At 38.8% G+C, this 21,287-nt stretch overlaps 2 protein-coding genes across 3 annotated transcripts; one reads left to right on the forward strand and one right to left on the reverse strand.

Annotated features, from left to right (window-relative positions):
* Positions 1 to 96: 96 nt before the first annotated feature.
* On the reverse strand, positions 97 to 4,790 carry taf10 (TAF10 RNA polymerase II, TATA box binding protein (TBP)-associated factor). Its single transcript, XM_022198791.2, has 5 exons — positions 4,395 to 4,790; positions 2,819 to 2,976; positions 2,629 to 2,693; positions 506 to 620; positions 97 to 409 (listed from the first exon to the last, which is right to left on the reverse strand). The coding sequence occupies exons 1-5, from the start codon at positions 4,525 to 4,527 to the stop codon at positions 320 to 322; spliced, it is 561 nt and encodes a 186-aa protein (XP_022054483.2). The 5' UTR covers positions 4,528 to 4,790; the 3' UTR covers positions 97 to 319.
* Positions 4,791 to 5,853: 1,063 nt separating this feature from the next.
* zgc:154075 (uncharacterized protein LOC556929 homolog) lies at positions 5,854 to 17,075 on the forward strand. Of its 2 annotated transcripts, XM_022198790.2 has the most exons (14): positions 5,854 to 6,153; positions 6,451 to 6,559; positions 7,889 to 7,973; positions 8,059 to 8,132; positions 8,735 to 8,794; positions 9,032 to 9,139; positions 10,943 to 10,999; positions 13,710 to 13,840; positions 14,086 to 14,140; positions 14,781 to 14,873; positions 14,982 to 15,116; positions 15,852 to 15,953; positions 16,286 to 16,462; positions 16,635 to 17,075. In XM_022198790.2, exons 2-14 carry the CDS (start codon positions 6,467 to 6,469, stop codon positions 16,761 to 16,763), a joined length of 1,299 nt encoding a protein of 432 aa, XP_022054482.1. In that variant the 5' UTR covers positions 5,854 to 6,153; positions 6,451 to 6,466; the 3' UTR covers positions 16,764 to 17,075. The 2 variants fall into 2 exon arrangements, with proteins under 2 accessions (XP_022054482.1, XP_051806222.1); XM_051950262.1 differs by lacking the exon at positions 6,451 to 6,559 and having other exon boundaries at positions 5,855 to 6,153.
* The last annotated feature ends 4,212 nt before the right edge of the window (positions 17,076 to 21,287 follow it).

Consider the following 21,287-nt stretch of genomic DNA (forward strand, 5'->3'; position numbering starts at 1 on the left):
GCTGCATGAGTGTCAGATGTGTCGGGGAGGAGATGATTTTATTACGGTGGTTAAACAGTTAAAGTATCTTCTGAAGGACAAGAAAAAAGTCTGAGGTTTTTGTTAAAGGTTTTATTTAACAATAAAACAAAAAGTCACAATTTAACAAAATGCAAAGACGGCTCCACAAAAAAACGACAAATTGCAAAGTGACTACAAAGATTTGTCAAAGCTGTACTAAATCATGGTCAGAAAACATTTAGCGGTGAAGGTGTCTGCGGACTCTACGGGGTCAGCGCGGGGAGAATTACTACCGAAAGCAAAACGCTGTGAAGGATTTCTATGTAAAATAATAAGGCTTCTTGACATTCACGCCGTATTCTGAGAGGGCAGGAGTCAGGTCCTCCATAGTCAGAGTGTACTTCTTATCCTATTATGGAAAAGGAAACAGAAGAAAACAAAAAAACTGTCAGGAAAAAAAATGATGCTGTGTGAATGTGCAGGTTAAAATCAGGTAAACACTCACCTTTGTCTTACTTCTGGAGCTTCCTGAGGCGGTGCCCTTCATCTTGCAGTACTGCAGCGCATCGTTAGCGATGTCTGAGATGAACTTCTGAGAAGCAAGCGAGATCAGACGGATTCTAGAGGAGCGAAAAAGACAATTACTAATGCGCTTCTACCCGTCTGTTCACAGCCAATCTGTGAGTTTAATCACCAGATTTCATTTTAATGTTTTACCTACTTTCATTCTGAGACCAAAGACAAACATAAAGAATTTATATTTTATGCTTTTTTAAAAACATTTAAACCCAGTGTGCAGGAACAGGCCTCCAGACGAACTTCTTCACCGGCTGTGGTACGTTTAAACCACAGGAGAGGAAACCTTAACTTCACTCCCTCCACTTTTACATACATTTTATTCAAAGTTTTATCCTCTTAAACAAGCTGCTTGGGTATACATGTGGAGGCTTCTTCAATGTTCTTAAAAATGAAAGTGGGACAGAAAAACAAAGGAGAACTGTTGGTGGTTTTCCAAAGTTTCTTGCATAAAACTGTTGCTCTGATTTGAAAAACTGAAGGGGAAAAAAAACGCTGAAAGACTGTTCCGTAGATTATTTTGTTCTTTTATCCGTGTTCATTAAAAAAAAAAAAAGGTTTTATCACAACCACTGTCACTATGTGTTCTTCTAAAGTTTTTATTTTTGGCCAAAGTGAGTCAAGACTCCAGTGAGAAAGTGTAATTATTCAATCACAAAAGGGCTGGTCTTGATTCAAAACATATTTAGATTGTATTTACCATTGACCATTTACCATGAAGGATACACACCTTGTCTCAGGCAAAACACATCATTTGAGGAACATCTTCTCATCAATAGACACTACAATTTACCGATGTTCCCTAAACGCCCCACACAGCAGGCTGTGGTATCTGCAGTGTTCAAACAGGTGTGTGACCAAAAATGATCCTGTAACGAGTTAAACGAGGACGTTCTAACGTCAGGGTAGTCCCAGATGAAACCGAGTGACTTTTTTCTGCATGAGCTCTTTTCTATGAGCAGCTCATGCAGGTGTGCTCTTCATGTCACGACAAGAAAGACCACATTTTTAAGTGTAAATACATCGAAGCTAAAACAGTCCGACTTTCCACCGCTGTGATTAATACAGTAGCTGTCTGTGTCGGTTAGAGTGGCTCTATTACAGCTTAATGGTCATCAGTCATCAGCACAATGCGACCATTTGAAATTTTAACTCAAAAAAGGTCACAAATGGAACCATTCCGGTCTCAGTCTGGAGCCCTGAGGGTATTTTGGAGGTGACTACTCATTACAGTAAAACATGAACCATCCATGCACTGAAAAGGCAGCTAGTATGTGTTTAATTTTTTATTAGAAATGTCCACATTTTCTTGTTATTTCGGACCATCTGATAAAGAGTCAGCCAGCTATGCTTAAGTAAATGAAACCTTGACTAACAAAACAGGTTTAGTATTAATTAATTCTCTGCATTTTGATGTTAAGATTCTTCTCTGGCACATCAAAAAAACTGTGCAGGATGATGAAAGTCAAACAGACAGCAGTCAGTCTAACATGCTGATTTCTGAGTTTGAAATGTTTTCATGTTTTACTCTGTAATCTAAACAATATTCCAGAGAATAATAATATTAGATATCACATTAACTGCCTCAAAGCTGCTGATCTAAATTCAAACAACACTGCTGCCCTAAGAGGTTTCAATAAAACTAGTTTTTCCAAATTACAGCAGCACAAGAAAACGATTCAGTGTCCTGAAATTTGTGTAAATGGTTGCAGATGTGCATTCATCCCATTTGTTTCACCGTTTACTGAAGTTGTCAAACAGAATTCTCAATTCTGCTGTTTCAGTGTGGATCTGTCTGATTCCAGGTTATTGGTTAAACACCATAAAAACCCAGATTAAAGCTCATCATACAGCTCTATATAAGCAGAGCCTGTGAGCTTAAACAAGATCTTTCATGATTCATTTGTAATTTAACGGATTAACTCAGATTCACCAAAGCGTTTTAGAGGTTACTGTTCATGACTAACTTCTAAATGCAGCAGCTATAATCTCTGAAAGGCGTTCTGATTTGTCGCATTTGGTGCACAGCTAGTCTGCGTTTCATGAACTCACATTCTTGGATCAGAAGCCTCAAAGCCAGCCCGGTTGAGGTAGTAGCCTGTAACTGCATCAGGAATCTGGAAAAAAACAAAACGACTCATTAACATGTGAGGAACGTTATTACGCTCAGTGACAACATGCAGCCTTTCTCACAACGTGTCCTCATCTAGAAATGTCCAATTCAGCAGGCAGAATGACTTACTGTAGGCGTGTACTCTTCCAGCTGCATGAGGAAGTCAGCCAGAGGCGTGGTGGAGATGGCAGGCTTCACATCTCCGTTGGTGATGCCTCCAGGAATGTAGACGCCGTTGGAGACAGATGTGTCGGCTGATGGCGTTACCACGGCTGCTGAGGCTGAAGCTGTGACAGAGGTTACAAAGATGAGTTGAAAAACATATCAAACTATCCGCCACATTTCACAAGTAATAAGAAGAGTTTTTACTTCGAGAAGAGAGAGTTTAATAGTATTGCAAAGAGAAAAGACTTGGAGCTCCCAGACTGAACCTCTTTTCAGTGCATTAAATAAAGTCTCACATCTCGTTAGAATCCACTTTTTAGCTCAAAGTAGCACAAAGACAATTCACTGTATGACTGAGTTTAGGTCACCATAAAAACACAACAACCCGTCCAGTCCTTCTCAATCTAGTGCCATGCCGTTCAGCGTAGATGATCATTCCTCTCCATCTAATCCGATCTTTTGCTTTCTGAATTGTTATTGCTGCCCGTCCCATGCGTCTCCATGATGTCAGTCATTTTCATTCTGTCTGCCTCGTCCTCTCTTCCTATTAATTTTTCCATTTGTGACGTTATATTCCAGGGTCTCTTTCCTTAAAATGTGTCCAAAAAAATGTTGCTTGCCGTTTCCTAATTTTGTTCAGCAGCATATAACTTGTGTTTAATGTTTTTAAAACATCTTCATTGATCATTCTGTCTGTGTAAGAGATACATACTGTAGCATACATCTGTAAAACCATGTTGGACATTTCATTATTTATGTTCCTAGATTCACATCCGTAAATCACAACTGGTAGGATGGAACAGCTGAGAGTCCTCAAACCAGTCCTTGTGGGGACTCCAAATATCTTTTAAAGCTATCCAAAGTTGTTTATAACCATGACCTGGATGAATAAGAACCTACACAGACGTCTCTTGAAGTTCCCATTATTTCCGATCAGCATTACAGTTTACACAGGGCTGTCACCAGAAGGCATGGAATCAAAGATTAAGTAAGTCACATTATTCTACATGTGTTTTGTGGATTTATAGACATGAGTACTACTCAATGTTTAGCATATGTCACCGTTTAACTCACCTCCAAATGTCTACATACAGGTGGATGGCATTGGATTTGTAGTGCAATTATGTGTATTTATCTAGCCTTGTCTTGTGTTGAGTTGAAATTTCGGATGGATTATGAATTAAATCTTCATTTTTGTTGTTGTATTATATTTCAATAAATTAACTGCTCACCTTTAATATGATTTAGTAATGGTCTGCAGCTGCCAAATGTCAGGGGTTGAATAGCTTTGCATGCAGCTGTAATATTCACATTAAACTGTGACAGCCTCATACATCTGTACTTCATTTGGTTGACGAGCTAATGATGCTAATATGCTACCTGTTTTAAAAACAGACGTCTTCTCACGGTCAGCCATGTTGACCTCGTTATTATATGTTAAATAGTTAATGTTTGACGAGTACATTTCCCACTGGAGACGTGAAACCAGCTGCTTAAAACACAATAACACCAACAACAACAGCAGCTAAAGCCACATTACCGTTACTCGTGACCGAAGGGATGCTGCTGATGCTGGCTGCTGCATTATCGTTGGCGATACAGTTAGTTGAAGTTGAAGTGGTCGAAGGGACTCCTGTAGCAGCAGAAGTCTGGTTTACGTTGTCTACATTCATGTTGACGTTAGCTAACGCGCTAACTTCAGCTAGCTAGCACACACAGAGAGAAAGAGATGCCCCCAAAACCGCGATTCCGTGGTACACAGCTCTAAAACCAGACTTTTACGAAGATGTAAGTTCTGGTGTAAAGCTAATTTGAAGCTCGGAAAATAATAAAATGACTAAATCTAGCTGGCATCGGAACTATTCGCAGCTACGGGGCAGCAAAAAGCTGAGCTCACGCTACAGTTAATCGCGTCATGTGACCCTGCTGTATGTGAGGTTCGGGACTGACGAAGGAAGCCGAGGTTTTCCGAAGTCTCCGTGGAGTTGCGTTTGGAGTCACGTTGAAATCCGAAACTGAATTTACGCTGTGTAGATTTCGGATTTATTTAATTTCATCGAGTCAGCAACTAAATTTGCACATGATTCCAGTCAAGTCACTGTTATTCATGACACACATTTAAAACTAAAGTCAAAGTGATTTTCAGTAGGGATATAAGACTGACGTTGCAAATGTAGTTGACAATTTTAATATTAAATGTTAAAATTCTGCAAAATTATATAAATACAAATGCTTCTGACCAAATAAAATTGCAAGGTAAATTAATATTTGTATAAGTTGCTATTAATTATGGAGATTTACTTGAGTTTTTCAAATAAAGTAAAAATACTCAGATCCTATATTATCATTAATTATGGGGATTGATTTGATTTATTTATAAATTGATCGTAGCAGAAAATATTTTGACCTAGATCTTAAATTATCAATAATTATGGAGATTTACCTGATTTATTTATGAATTAAAGTTAAGAAAAACATAGTCAGACTCAGATCCGCACATTATTAATTGTGGGAATTTACTTGATTTATTTATAAATTAAAGCAAAAAAAAAAATCTGACCCAGAGCCTACACAGTTATTAATTTTGAAGATATACCTGATTTGTTTATGAATTAAAATTAAGAAAAAAACTCAGATCGTACATTATTATTAAATATGATGATTTTACTGAGTTATTTAGGAATTAAAATAAAAAAATACTCTGACCCATATCCTACATTACAATTAATTATGGGGATTTAATTGATATATTTATAAATTAAAGTTAAAAAATACTGAAGCTCAAATCCTACATTTTTATTAATAATGGAGGTTTACCAGATTTATTTATAAATTAAAGTAAAAAATTAAAAGACTCAGCCTCAGAAAAATAAATCAAACAGCAAGAGGTGAGAAAAATATATCCTATCCCAAAAAATATTAGTTATTATCATCTTTATTAATATATACATGTTGGGAGAAGAAAAATAATATCCACAAACAGCTAGCTAGAGCTTTAATTAGTGTGGTAATACTTTCTATATAGGCATGAAGCAGCAGTTCTCTTCTAATCTTGCAGCAAGTGGCATTTTTAAAGCAAGAAGAGTAGTTTCCGAGGTGCAGTGAATGCAGCACGGGTAAAGCGATGCTGCCTTCATTGACTGCAGGGGGCGTGAGGAGACGGTCGGGCTGCTTCCTGCTCGGTTTTCTGGTGAAGCAGCGCTTTCTGGTTGCCGTTTTCTGGACTCTGATGATTTTCAGCTCCAGAAGAGACGCGGAAGAAGGACGGAAAGCTGAGAGAACTGTGTGGGACAGAACAGGTACAAACAACCGTGTAAATAAACCGACAAATACGATTAAATAGAAGCACAATGTAATGCATTTTAATAAGCTGCATTTTCTTATTCACTGCTTCTGTTGGAGTCCGCGTTTCAAAAGTCAATTTGGGTTAATTATTGCACCTTTAAATGATGGCTAATGTTAAAAGAAGTGTATGTAGAGAGTGGTATCAGAAGACCAGACTACAGGAAGTACCAATGTGAGGGACTGTGCAGGTACATTATTCCTCCTCAGACACGTGGATAGATGAGTCTGTTCAACTGTGATTTGCTCCAAAGTTCTCAGGTCTCCAGAATGACTTCTCCTGTCCGTGTGATCGTGGCTGGAGCTGGATGTCGAGGAGAGCTCCACTCTAGTTATGCATCTATCCACCCTGAACGCATGAAGGTGAGGAATAGAATAGAATAGAATAGAATAGAATAGAATAGAATAGAATAGAATAGCGGAAATTTGCAAAGTGACAGTAAGAAAAATCAAGAGAACCCATCTTTAAATTAAAGACATAGGATATATATAAGATAAATAAGAATAATACACACAATGAAAACAACAAAACAAAATTTAAGAATATATACACAAAGGAGTTGCAGTTTTGTTTATTGGATGAGAGCTGGTCCTACAACCTGACACTCCTGGGAAGTGTTATTGTGATTACACCGGTCCTCAAATCACGACCCTGGCCTCCTGTTAGTCAAAGAATAGAGTTAAAAAAAATCTGACTCCTGGTCTGCAAACCACTGAATGATCTCCTGGACCTATTATCTCCTTATGAAGCATCCAGAGGTCATCAGGGACAGGTTTACTGTGAGTTCCCAGAACCAGAACCAAGAAATAGCGAAGCAACGTTCAGCTATTCTGCTCCTCACCTGTGGAACAAACTTCCTGAACACCTGAGGTCTGCTCAGACTGTCGGCTCTTTTAAATCCAGCCTGAAAACCAGATGTTTTACTGCAGATTTCTCTTAGATGCTCAATCTCAGTCTGTAGTTATGATCTTAATGTCTACTTTTATGATTTTAATGTATGTCTACCTTTAAATCGCTTTCTCTGAATGTGTTTCTTTGCCATTGTAATGCACTTAAACAAATACAAATAACCTCGCCTTGCCTCATGTGTTTGTTGAAAATAAAACACGTTTGACAAGATAGCTTTTTCCAGACATGTACAAGAAGCAGACCCTCTGTTTTTTGTAATGACGTGCACTGAAAACAGGGAAAATATTGCTGTAAATGAGAAACTCCACTGTTTAGTCAGTGGGGGCTTTAAAGGACGCAGATCAGGTGACCAGACGCTCCTTTGACCGGCAACAATAAAAGCCTTAAAAGGCAGATTTTATTCAGGTGACACAATGCCACAGATGACAAGGAAAAGAAACATGAAGCTGACGTGACTTTGAGAGCCGAAACCAGCCCTGGACGCCCACGCCTCTGACATTTGTCATCTCCAACAACAGCTTCTCCGAGCCCTTCAGGAAAAGTGTGACATGATTACAGAAACCAGTATCAAAAGCCTCATTGACTCTGTTCTGTGGCTCAATTAATCAATAAATCAAAGTTTATTTCTATAAACTCTTAACAACAGCCCAGAGGGTGACCAATGTGCTTCACAGTGAAAACAACAGAATAACTTCTGTCTAAATGCTTTTTACACCACTGTCCACATGTGTAATATCGAACAGAGAACTTTCTGCTTTCTTTCCTCACTTCCACCTCTTCAGGTCGTTGCAGTGGCCGACCCGAGGAAGTTCGCTCGCACCAAACTTCAGAAGCAGCACAACATTCCAGATGAAAACATGTTTGAAGGCGAGCTTTAAAATAACTGTAATAAATACTTAATAATTATCTGCCTTGCACTTAGTTACTAAATCCTCCTTTCTTTCCTGAACAGACTGGCAAAGCATGTTGGAGAGAGACAAGTTTGCAGACGCCGTGTTAATTTGCACTCCGGATCAACTTCATAAGGTAAACACACCTATCAGATAGATGAAGTGTAAAAACCAGAAACAAACACAAAAAAAACGAAAAAAATAAACAGATATCACAGCCAGAAGCTTGATGCTGTTGGAAATCAGCCAATAAATGCTTCACAAAGTCTTAAATCTGCACTAAACTGTGTTAAAATGCTTTATTTGGAGTAAATAAATCTGCTTTACTACAATAAAACATTGTAGAAGTAGTTCTCATAATTACCGTTACTAGGCTCCATCTGTAACGGTGTGAGTGTAAATAAAGACCAATAAATGCATTTGAAACACTTCAGGAAAGCCTCCAGATGAATGATGTTTCTGGTCGAACAGTATTTTTAGTTGTAAGGCAAAAACTCCATGTGTTTGCTAATTCCCGTCTGTTTATTGTGAGGTTTCTCTGATCAGTTTGCAGATTGACTTTTGTGTCTAATGTGGTCCTCTACATCACCAAAACACGTTTTTCTTTCTATGCATCAGATTCCACAGGTGTATTTAGTAAAGTGGCTGGTGATTGTCTGTATAAATTACAGTTCTTAATGCTATTTGGAACCTTAATATTCATCTCTTGAGTCAACTATTTTGCTGTATGTTTCCCAGGAGCCTGCTGTGGCCTTTGCAAAGGAAGGCTACCATATTCTGCTGGAGAAACCAATGGCAGTGAGTAGATCTGTACATTTATATAAGGAATAACTGTGATATGAGTGTTCCCTACAGAGTGATTTTACACAAATGTACTGTTATTATTATACTGTTATTTTAGCATTTTAATATTACTCTATGAGTCTGTGCTGTCTGCCATCTGCTGTATTTTTCATCACGCTTTAGCATCATTTTGGCGTCTCAGATGGAAAACCCTCGTAGCTTTCTTTCACAGTAATGCCTTCGTGTCTTTAGACGACTGCAGAGGACTGCGTAGCCATCGTAGAGGCTTGTATTCAGAGCGGTGTGATGCTGTCTGTGGGCCACGTTCTCCGCTACGATCCACTCATCCGCAAGATTAAGGTGAACATTGTCAGCTTATCCACACACTGGACAGTTTTCTTTAACAGAAAATAGTTTCAAATACACCACCGTTCAAACATTTGGGGTCACTTAAAAAGTCCTTATTTTTGGAAGAAAAGACGTTTTTTTTATGTCAACTTCAACTAAAATAGAGAAACTTTAACTCATTTTGAGCAACTGTAATATGGAACAACTTTAACTAATATGGAACAACTTTAATTATTATAGAGCAACTTTAACCAATATAGAGCAACTTTAACTAATATGGAGCAACTTTAACTAATATAGAGCAACTTTAGCTCATTTTGAACAACTTTAATTATTATAGAGCAACTTTAACTAATATAGAGCAACTTTAATTATTATAGAGCAACTTTAACTAATATAGAGCAACTTTAATTATTATAGAGCAACTTTAGCTAATATAGAGCAACTTTAACTAATATAGAGCAACTTTAATTATTATAGAGCAACTTTAACTAATATAGAGCAACTTCAATATAAAGCAACTTTAATTATTATAGAGCAACTTTAACTAATATAGAGCAACTTTAGCTAATATAGAGCAACTTTAATTATTATAGAGCAACTTTAACTAATATAGAGCAACTTTAATTATTATAGAGCAACTTTAGCTAATATAGAGCAACTTTAATTATTATAGAGCAACTTTAATTATTATAGAGCAACTTTAACTAATATGAAGCAACTTTAATTATTATAGAGCAACTTTAACTAATATAGAGCAACTTTAATATAGAGCAACTTTAATTATTATAGAGCAACTTTAACTAATATAGAGCAACTTTAGCTAATATAGAGCAACTTTAATTATTATAGAGCAACTTTAATTATTATAGAGCAACTTTAACTAATATAGAGCAACTTTAATATAGAGCAACTTTAATTATTATAGAGCAACTTTAAGTAATATGAAGCAACTTTAATTATTATAGAGCAAATTTAACTAATATAGAGCAACATTAATTATTATAGAGCAACTTTAACTCCTTTACAGCAACTTTATAGAATCTGGAGCAACTTTATACAATATAGAGCAACTTTAAATCATTTTCAGCAACTTTAATTTGGAGCAATTTTAACTGATATGGAGTAACTTTAACAAATATACACCAACTTTAACTGAAATGAAGCAACTTTAATTATTATAGAGCAACTTTAACTAATATAGAGCAACTTTAACTCCTTTACAGCAACTTTATAGAATCTAGAGCAACTTTAAACAATATAGAGCAACTTTAACTCATTAAGGGCAACTTTAACTAATATGTAATGACTTTAATGTACAGCGATGTTAAATAATAATATCAACTTTAGCTAATATAGGGCAACTTAAAACTCCTTTTTGAGCAACTTTAGATGAAGCAGAGCAGCTTTACCTCATTCAGAGCGGTAGTGTACGTCAGTTTCAGCGCTGTGAAATCTAAATGACTAGTTAGTGCCCGAGCAAATGGAGCTGCTCAAATCTTATGATTTGAAGTTTTACGTTCCACTGAGAGGAAAAGATGTAAATCTCTTTCATGAACGTGTAAAACTGCAACGAGCTGCAGTGAATCATCAGACAGCAGAGTTAATAAACTATCCAGTGGTTGTCATGGGAAAAACCCACGACTGAACTTTTAGCAGATTTAATAGAAGAGGAAAGTATATTTTTGCGCGATTAAACAACAAAACTCTGTTTCCTCAAACTGGGACAAGTGATGAAGAAAATGTACAAAACAACATAATAGGATTTTGCTTTGTTTTGGTTGTAAAAATTAAAATGAACTGATGATTTTCTAGGAGCTCATAGACGCTGGAGCCATTGGTGATATCATCCATATTCAGCACCTGGAGCCGGTAAGAATGAAGCAAATACAGTAGAAATAGTACTAAAGGGTTCATTCCATATCAAAGGTCAACATTAAACATAGAAGGGTTTATAGAAGCAAGTTGTGCTTGGTGTCAAAATTTAGGGAAATTCCTCTAATTTCACATGATGTCTTATTGTTTGATACCACCTATCCCACATGCTGATACTGACCTTTGAATCCCAAGGTGGGACAGATATTTGTGATTTTTAGCTGTTCATATTTCATGCATTCCATACCATAGCACTTTCATTTTATACAGATCCAATCCTTAGATAGCCAAATTATACCACATAAAATCTCTAATGGATATGATGATTAGTTTTTGTGTAATGGGTGGACAAATGTAGCAGTTTAGAAGTTCGTGATGGATAAAATCGCACCTTTGTCATTCTCTGTAACATACAATTATAAATATAAAGTAAATATTTTCACATTTCTGAGGACTATAGGTCACTGAAATGAGTCTGAAAATTTCAGATCTCTATCTTTTGTTGTTCAGAAGTTATAGAAGTCTGAAAATGGTCGAACATTTCAAGTCTTAATTTTGGCTGCAATAATAGGGTACCCCCTACCTACTTCAAATGGCCATAACTGTGAAACTAATGACAATAAAGCATTCAAATTTTGGATTTTCCCATCATACATAATGTACTAAATGTATGTAAAAACTTAGCAAAATCTGAGAGGGGCAGGTGGGAAGTGTTCTTAAAATTGGTTGGTTTCATACGGAATGACCCTAATGTATGTGTGTTGTGTGTGTTTTATTCATTTAGTTGGGATGCTAACCTCAGTTTCATTTATAAGTGGTAAAAGAGTGGTAGTATTATTCTGTAATGCAGCTGTGCTTCCACACAGACTGATCCTCTCTGAGTTTGAACCTTGATTTAGATCCAGAGGAATGGAATGTTCAAAACGAGTGCTGTTGTGAAATTTCCCAGAAAAGTCTTTCCACTGTTCTCCATGTCAGAATAACCTTGGATGAGGACACATCATTCCCATTTAACCTCATTTAACTCACTCATGCTGACGTCATTCCTATAAATCAAAGCCCAAATGTTCTCCAGAAATATCACGTCTCCTTTTGATGCTCTTTCATCATCATGCTAAAAACCAACAACCGTAGAGGCTCAACTTTATGTTGTGTTTACGTCACAGGTAATCTTTAAAGAGTGAATAACTGGATTTAATTTTGTAGCACCTCGATTACTCCTTTACTCCTCTGAACCTTCAGCCAAGGGTGCAAACCATAGACTGTATATAAAGATGGACGTAGCGTCTGGCTCCAGAATTGAAGTCCACCCGGAAGTGTCAAAAACTTGCAATATCACGCCGTCCGCTAGGGTTGGCTCCAAAAAGGTTTTTCTCCATAGACCCCAATTCATCACCGGAAAAAATAAAATTTGATAGACTGATGTTCTACAGCTCAGGATTTTTTTCCCGTTAGTTTTCATGGTCAAAATGAGAGATCAGGTGGCCGATCTTAAAATAAATCAATACTGAATTTTAAATAAATCGTTAAAGTTGGCGGAGCCAGGGGGCGTGGCTATACTTGATAGACAGCAACAGAAGCCTCTGAGGTAAAATGTGGGCGGGATAAGAGAGTCCTCAGCCAATCCTGCCCCTAGTTGCTCTCCGGTCCAGCCTGTTTGGTGACGCTTTTTACGTCACTGGCTCCAAAAAATCCAAAACGGCGATCAGGAAGTAGCAAAATCCGGGCTTCATTTTCTCGGCGTTGAAACCAACGGGTGACGTCACGGTTAGTTTACGCCTGGTGTAAACTCATTTTAGTTTGGGCGCTACATTCAGCCCAGTTTGATCTGAAGTGACCGGTAAAATCATAACATAATACCCCGATAAATAACCTTATTTTCCTCTTGTTTTAGTGCGAAAAAAAGTTCATTCTGAAATATTCACATTTAAGGAATTATCTTTCTACAAAGCATCATGAACAACCTGAAATTTCTTCAGAAAAACAAGTTTAGTTTCAACAATCTAACACCTCAGTTTACAACTTTCAGATCACAGCGTTCAGACATTTAATCACAGCTATCTGGAACTGAACAATCTATTGTTTTACTTTACGATCAAAACAACTTGTCAAGGTCTAGGAATTATTTTAAATTTATGATTTGCAGTTGATGTCTTTGTAATTCTGACAAAATCGTCTCGTGGGCCGGATTGGACCCTCTGGCCAGTCAGTTTTGGCCTGCGGTCCGCATGTTTGACACCCTTTTTTAAGCAAACAAGTTCAAACTGGTCTTCTATGTGTCATGTTTAAATAGAAACACGTGTGGGAAATCTTCGCTAAATAATGAGCTACACCCCCTGTCAAAAGTTTTGAGACACTTTCTCATTCAAATAAATTAGAACCCGTCTCAAAACTTTTGACAGGGGGTGAACTTGGCTTCACTCTAACAGATTTTTCAGAAACGTCCAACAGTAGTAGAAGGTCTGATTAGTTTTCCGTGTGGCTTGCTGTTAAGATTTGCATATTAATGAGCAAAAAATGTGAAACACTTTTGTGAAATGCAGTTAAACTGTCTCCTGTTAGTGATAGCACAAAGATAATCCTGATCTTAAGAACCACTTATCTACTACAGTGATGTGACTGTCAGCAGTTCTGTCTTTTGAGCCTCTTAAAATTGTTTTTCCAGTGTTTCCAGTGTGTTTAAAACGGCATCGACCTCTCCTTCCAGGTCGGCTATTACCACTTTGCTCACTCGTTTGTTCGAGGAAACTGGAGAAACGAAGCAGAAAGCTCTTTTGCTCTTCTGGCCAAGTCGTGTCATGACATCGACCTGATCCATCACTGGGTGGGAGATCGCAGGTAAACAGCAAGTCAATCATCAACTCCAGGCGTGTTTTTGTTGTTTAGAAGGAAGAGTTTGATTCTGCACAAAGCTGGTCAGCTGATCACTGTGACATAAGTGTGTTGATTGTTTGGACGCCTGAATCCGGATAAACAGAAAGCCACGCTGCTTTTATTGGGCCACATGGAGATAGACATGTTTGCCGTCTGTCCTTGCTGTTTTTCTGAGGATCAATCATTAACGTGGAGGTTGTACTTGGCAGGTGTGTGAAAGTGTCATCGTTTGGGTCCGTTAGCCACTTCCAAAAAAAGCACAAGGTATGTAGTCCAAGTCCAGCTCAGTCATCGTTATTATTAAAGGAAAAAACAGGTTTATGGTTGTTTTTTCCAATAATTTTAATCATGAAAAGTGCTGTGAATCCATAAAGGCTTCATGAAATGATGTTTTAAAGGATGTGACTCCACTTAAAGATCCCTTTGATGGCTACATCTGTATTTTTTCACTTCATATCTTGAGTTAAAACTACGTGCCTCTGTTCAGAAACACACTGTTTATAGGACTGTTTGCTTCCATTTTATTCTCCTAGAAAATGCACATTTTACATTTATGCTTATACTTTTTCTACTCATTTTTCTGCTTATGTTTATCTACATTTTTTTCGCCGTATGTATTTCTAAGACTTTGAATTGACATGTTTTTAGCATAGTTAAAATCGATGCAGAGGTTTTTGCAGAAAGATTTTCTATTTGTGGATAATGAACCAAGGAACATGAGACATCTGCTGACTAATCTTGACCAGACAAATGTGCAGAGCGGTTCATTTGAGTGCTCTCACAGATAAGTAGAGTTGTGTATCATTGTTTGTATTTCTAAGACGTTGAACGGGAGCAGTTTTCCCTCAGAGATCAATAAAGTATATCTGATTCAGAAATATGAATATAAAATCATTTTTGTCAGCCAACAGGTGCTTCAGATCGCTGCCTCGACTGTCCGATAGAAGAAAAGTGCCCGTACTCAGCACGTAAAATCTACCTGAACAGCGTGAAACGGGTGAACACTTTGTTTCCACCGTTTATGCACTTAAACCACCTGTGAGCACAACTCTTTGCTTCTTGCACACACTTCTATACCGTATGTGTGCATCTGTGTGTGCTTTAGGGTCACACCGGCTGGCCAGTGAGCGTCATCTGTCCGAGCTCGTCCCCAGACGTCGAGTCGGTAACCGAGGCGCTGAGGACCGGACCGTACGGCCGCTGTGTCTACGAGTGTGACAACGACGTCTGCAGTAACCAGGTTAGACGACACACTCAGGACTTTTCTCCACCCCACAATGTCCACATCTGTCCTTGTTAATTTTTATCAAGGAGATCATACATAGTCCAACACTGACATCTAGTTCAAATTGTCAAAATATTACACATATCTATATACACCCCCTGTCAAAAGTTTTGAAACGGGTTCTACTTTATTTGAATGAGAAAGTGTCCTAAAACTTTTGACAGGGGGTGTGTAGGAGCAGATTTGGAATTACTGTAATTATATTGGTGTCAGTACTCGCAATTGATTGTCAATTTTGCCTATAAAAGGTAGGAACCTTTGTGGCTAGGTAGAGTTTCCAGTCGGAAGGGACAAATCAGTTTTTGACCGCGGAATGCTGTACGTGGAATGCTGTACACGGAATGCCGAACCGTGAAAGACAACCTATGAATGGGAGCTTGTGCGCTTTGGAGCTTTTTGGAAAGCCAATAAAGACACTGTGTGGAAGGCAAGTTAAAACGAGTTGGACATTCATTTATTAGTACGGATATTAAGCGTGTCAATTACGTTTTTATGATTCCCGGCTGGGCGCTCTCAGTGGCTTAAAGCCTTGGCTTAGCCCCTTTAACAGGGTGTATAGCTGTATAGTATCACCCAATAGTCTAAGATCTGTTTCAGTGAATGCTTAGTCTTGCTGAGCATTTTCAGATTCCCAGAAATGTTTTCGTATTCCCAGTCAGAAGCCTTTGTTTGTGTGTTCTGTTTGTGCAGATTGTTAACATGGAGTTTGCAGGAGGAGTGACGGCAGCTTTTTCCATGGTGGCGTTCACAGAGGAGCTTTGCAGACGAAAAACCACCATCTATGGCAGCAAGGTACGGATGATTGAGGCAAATAATTCTATATGAACCCAAGTGTGTATACATTGAAGAAAGGATGGGGTCACAGTGGAAAAGTTGTTTTGTATTGGCATTTCTAATGTCAAATGAAATGTCATCACCTGTATAAAAGATAACAGGAACAACCAAAGTGAGAGCTGTGTATTTCCAGAAGACCTAAAAGAAATCTTTGAAAGAACCAAAATGCACGACTGTTTTTGTGATAAAATTCTGAGCTCTAGGAGTCGCTGGAAACTCAAGACTTTGCGAATGTCTGTAAACTTTCTATCACAGTCTTGTCCGCTGTCTAATGGCCGGCGTGTTCACAGGGAGAGCTGTCATACGACGGTAATGAGATCCGCGTGTTCGACTTCCTGACCCAGAGATCAGAGACCCAGAGAGCCATACAGCACACGGTAGTCGGTAAAGCTAACAGGACGTTTAGCATGGCGGGACACGCTGCAGCCGACTACCACCTCATTCATGCCTTTATTTCTGCTGTGGCGGTGAGTGCTTATGAACGCTGAAGAAACGTACTGTCAGAAGTGTTTGTGGACGGTTGAGTTGTTTATTATGAAGAAACTGTATGAATATTATCTCTGCTGGGTATGTTGTATTTACATGTGAATCTGTGCTGGGATGACTGATTAGCCGTGGTGTTTGTTTTTGTGAACGCAGAACAACGATCCGTCCCTGATCCGGTCGGGTCCGGAGGAGACGCTGCTGAGCCATCTGCTGGTGTTTGAAGCGGAGCGTTCGCGACTGGAGGGCAGAGTGGTTTACTGTGAGGACAGAAAGCCCAGCTAGGGGACCGGCAAGCATTCTGAGCAGATTAGAGATAAAAATCTAACTTTAAAATGATATCCAAATCACTGAAGAGGCTTTTAAACTGATAGATAAAGGAGAAAATTTGTGTAGTGTGTAATTGTTTCAGTATCGTCTGTGACGGTACTAAAGTGAGGCGTTGTACTCTCAATAACTTGATGATTAGTCGTTCAGTCGTGTTTTAATACGTTTCTGTAAATGCTCACGCCAGTTGATCTGTCACAGATTTGTGAAACTCTCAGGGCTACAGTAGATATAAATATAGTGCCTATTAAAGGGCCATATGATAAAATATTCACCTCCCTTTGAACTTTTTTCTTTTTATTACTTTTTAATATATATCTGGATTCATTTAATTTTTGATAAATATTTACAAAATGCAGATGTCTGCAAAGTGATGCCAATGTCAATGAAAAATATAAAATTGGTGATTGAGTATTAATCGCCCGCTTTCACTCAGTATTCAGTAGATTCACCTTCAGCCACAACATCTGGACGCTGTAGTTTGACCTCCTTCTTCTTCTCAGGCTCTGTCCGGTTGCACAGAAATCATGAGTAAAACGTCCTTTTCAACCTCAACCACAACTTTTATCGTCCACCTCTTCAAGCCTTTCAAAGAAGCATCCCCACGTCATGATGCTGCCACCACCATGCTTCATCATGAGGCTGTGACCACCATGCTTCATCATGATGCTGCCTCCACCGTGCTTCGTCATGATGCTGCCACCACCGTGCTTCGTCATGATGCTGCCTCCACCGTGCTTCGTCATGATGCTGCCTCCACCGTGCTTCGTCATGATGCTGCCTCCACCGTGCTTCACGTCATGATGCTGCCTCCACCGTGCTTCACGTCATGATGCTGCCTCCACCGTGCTTCACATCATGATGCTGCCACCACCGTGCTTCACATCATGATGCTGCCACCACCGTGCTTCACATCATGATGCTGCCTCCACCGTGCTTCATCATGATGCTGCCACCACCGTGCTTCGTCATGATGCTGCCTCCACCGTGCTTCACGTCATGATGCTGCCTCCACCGTGCTTCACATCATGATGCTGCCACCACCGTGCTTCACATCATGATGCTGCCACCACCGTGCTTCACATCATGATGCTGCCTCCACCGTGCTTCATCATGATGCTGCCACCACCGTGCTTCACATCATGATGCTGCCTCCACCGTGCTTCATCATGATGCTGCCACCACCGTGCTTCGTCATGATGCTGCCTCCACCGTGCTTCGTCATGATGCTGCCTCCACCGTGCTTCGTCATGATGCTGCCTCCACCGTGCTTCGTCATGATGCTGCCTCCACCGTGCTTCGTCATGATGCTGCCTCCACCGTGCTTCGTCATGATGCTGCCACCACCGTGCTTCGTCATGATGCTGCCACCACCTGCTTCGTCATGATGCTGCCACCACCATGCTTTACATCATGATGCTGCCACCACCATGCTTCACTGTTGGTGGGTTTGTTACGATGTGTAGTATTTGGTGTCTAACCTGAGAGCAACAAAGCTCAGGTTTGGTCTCGTTACCAAAGAACGTTCTTCCAGCTGACTTCAGAGTCCTCCATGTGTCTTCCGGTAAACCAGTCGAGACGTCACAAGAGTTTTTTAGAGCAGAGCAGGTTTTCTCTTTGCCATGAAGATCTGAGTGATGAAGAAAAGGCAACAGTTGCACGCACAGTTTCTCCCATCTCAGTTGCTGAAGCTTGGAGCTCCTTCAGAGGAGTCATAGGTGTCTTGGTGGTCTTCCTCACCAATCTCTTTCATCTACCATTGTTCTGTTTTTGAACATCCTGCCATATTCATTCCATTGAACAGTTCTCCATGGGATATTCAGTGACTGATCCTGCAGTGACGTTCTTATTGACCCTCTACTGAACCCACCAACATCCTTAATGAATTCAAACATCTACACCAGAGGTCATGAGTTTAAAAAGCACAGAGAGATCAATCGATGCAGAGACACTGAGACGGTAGCCGGCTAAAAATGTAGGGTACTTTCTCTAAATACAGTGATTCTGACTCATAATTCCACACTGTTTACTCTCAGAATTCTCAGAATAATTAATAGCTGCCAAAAGGAAAGCCTTCAGTTCTTGTCATCTTTAACCTTCCATCTTTTAAACACAAGGTGTCACTAGTTCCTTTTACCAGAAAAAGCAAGCAGCTTCAGCTTAGCAGCTGATTATTGTTGAATTAATTAACTACTGTAACAAAAAATGCTGAAATATTTGCTAGTAGTTTGATCATGCTTGAAATTTATGATCCAAAGTTGGGATCTAGTGACTCTTTCACATTTAAAATGCACACATGTGGGATGAATTATAAGAAAACGTGACATTTTTACGGGTTTGGAACGTTATTAAAAAGCAGCAATGTATGACAAATTGTAGTTTATTTAATGTATTTTAGAAATCAAGGCAAAATAAATTACCTTAGTGTTAAAATGGTTTTGTATTTACCCTTTAATGCACAACATGGGTAAAAAAAAATACCCATATTCAATGGAATATGATGAATTTTAACTGTCTTATGTTGTTTTTTTATGCATTTTTACTGAAAATGCCATCTTCTTAGTAATCAATCTTGGCAGAAACATGGTTCTAAGAAACTTTTTGCATGTTTCCACTGGAATATTGACCATTGTGGCCAAAAGATCAGTATCTTTGTTCAGTGTGTGATTAAAATTTTTCTAGAAATGTTCAGATTCAAGGACGATTCTTCTTAGATTCTGCTATTATTGCTAGTACAGGAGTGCCTTCCGGTTTCCAAGGGACCTCTTTAAGACTTTCCATTGAATATGGGTAGCTTTTGACCCATCAAAAGGTTAAAAATGGCCTATTTCAGGGCTTCAGTGTAAAGCTAACAACAATATTCAAGCTTAAACTGAACTGTTGTGTAAACGTTTTTGAATTTAATTTAGACTGGCACTTTTTATAGCACCCAGCTGTTGACTCTCGTGCTTCAGATGTTCCGGTTTACAACCATATTTTGGAAAAAACAGTGCACTCCTCTTGGAATTTGGCTTTATTTCTACAAGCATTTATGACCCTGATAAGCACTGAACAGGTAACTGCCGTACACGACGTCTTCTATGAGCAGCGTGACTCACATTGCATCACAATCAGCTAAGATAGCGCTCCAATTTTATCTCATTCCATCATTCAGGGAGGCGTCCTTAACTACCCTCCCAGCAAAACAATGTCAACAGCAGCACACAGTTGTTGGACCTTGCAACACATCAGGATGACTAACTGTGGATCCTGCAGTCCGTCCTGCTGCAGGGATCACGCCGTGCTGCTGCTGCTGATGATGATGATGATAATGGCTGGACTGTCACGGCTGTGAGACGTTTGAAGAAGGGCGTGTGGAGAGAAGCGGAGGAATGACGAAACGATTGAATCACTGTGAAACTTTGACCGGGTGCCAGGATGGGATTAGAGCGGCGGTGGAGGATAGGCACTCCTTCAGGCAGAGCTCCATTTTCCACTTGATGTAACCTGCTGGGTGATTCTTGGAGCAGTTTCTGAATAAACACGTAGCTTCTGACGGAATGAAGCCTTAATAATACTGATTTTATGAACCTGTGAGGAGTTCGCTGATCCTGATTCCTCCACACCTGTACAAATATACCATATACTGATGGGTATGTTCAGTACTTTATGCACTAAGAACAGGATTCTCAGCTTTTTGCTCTGTATCATCACCTAGTAACTATCATTTTTGCACTACTGTGTGTGTATATATTTCTTTCTAGCTTGTACATATCTGTATATATTGTGTTCTATTTATTTGTATTACTACTATTTTTCCCCCTGTTCTTCTTTGTATGGTTTCTTTTACTTTCTGATTAGCAGGTTTGAGTTTTAGAAGTACTATTCCACCAAAATACTACATTCTGACTAGAAAGTTAAGGTTTTAAAAGTATTATTACATCCAAATACTATTTTCTGACTAGTGAGTTAAAGTTTTAGAAGTACTAATACACCAAAATACTACTTTCTGACTAGAAAGTTAAGGTTTTAAAAATACTATTTTTACCAAAATACTACTTTCTTATGAGTAAGTTCAGGTTTTAAAAGTACTATTCCAGCAAAATACTACTCTCTGACTATCAAGTTAAGGTTTTAAAAGTGTTAGTACACCAAAATACTACTTTCTGAAGAGCAAGTTATGGTTTTAGAAGTGTTATTCCACCCAAGTACTACTTTTTGTTCTGCATTTTTCAACCCAAATACTACGTTCTGCATGTTGCACATATTGTCTGTATTGTGTTTCTTTGTTATTTATTTTTCATGCTGCTATCAGTTGGTCCTGACAGTTTTAGGTCCAACGTTCAATTTGGTCCAGTGGGATTTATTTTTCTATGTTAATTAATTAATGCTGTTTTATCTGATTTCAAATTAAAAATCTGTATGTGGACAGTTGTAGCATTCTCTGCTTTTTGCTCTTCTGTGCTTATACATTCCTTTCTAGCTTATAAATACCTGTTCTTC

The sequence above is a fragment of the Acanthochromis polyacanthus genome, chromosome 6 (genome assembly GCF_021347895.1).
Source record: "Acanthochromis polyacanthus isolate Apoly-LR-REF ecotype Palm Island chromosome 6, KAUST_Apoly_ChrSc, whole genome shotgun sequence".
Lineage (NCBI taxonomy): Eukaryota > Metazoa > Chordata > Actinopteri > Pomacentridae > Acanthochromis > Acanthochromis polyacanthus.

What these genes read in the sequence shown, in the direction of transcription:
- taf10 (XM_022198791.2), bottom strand. Translation starts at nt 4,527, where the DNA reads ATGAATGTAGACAACGTAAACCAGACTTCTGCTGCTACAGGAGTCCCT. An exon ending in CCCTTCGGTCACGAGTAACG is followed by an intron (nt 2,977 to 4,394) that starts GTAATGTGGCTT and finishes CCTCTGTCACAG; the next exon opens with CTTCAGCCTCAGCAGCCGTG. An exon ending in GCTCCAGAAGTAAGACAAAG is followed by an intron (nt 410 to 505) that starts GTGAGTGTTTAC and finishes TTTCCATAATAG; the next exon opens with GATAAGAAGTACACTCTGAC.
- zgc:154075 (XM_022198790.2), top strand. Translation starts at nt 6,467, where the DNA reads ATGACTTCTCCTGTCCGTGTGATCGTGGCTGGAGCTGGATGTCGAGGA. An exon ending in TGCTGGAGAAACCAATGGCA is followed by an intron (nt 8,795 to 9,031) that starts GTGAGTAGATCT and finishes TCGTGTCTTTAG; the next exon opens with ACGACTGCAGAGGACTGCGT. An exon ending in ACGACGTCTGCAGTAACCAG is followed by an intron (nt 15,117 to 15,851) that starts GTTAGACGACAC and finishes CTGTTTGTGCAG; the next exon opens with ATTGTTAACATGGAGTTTGC.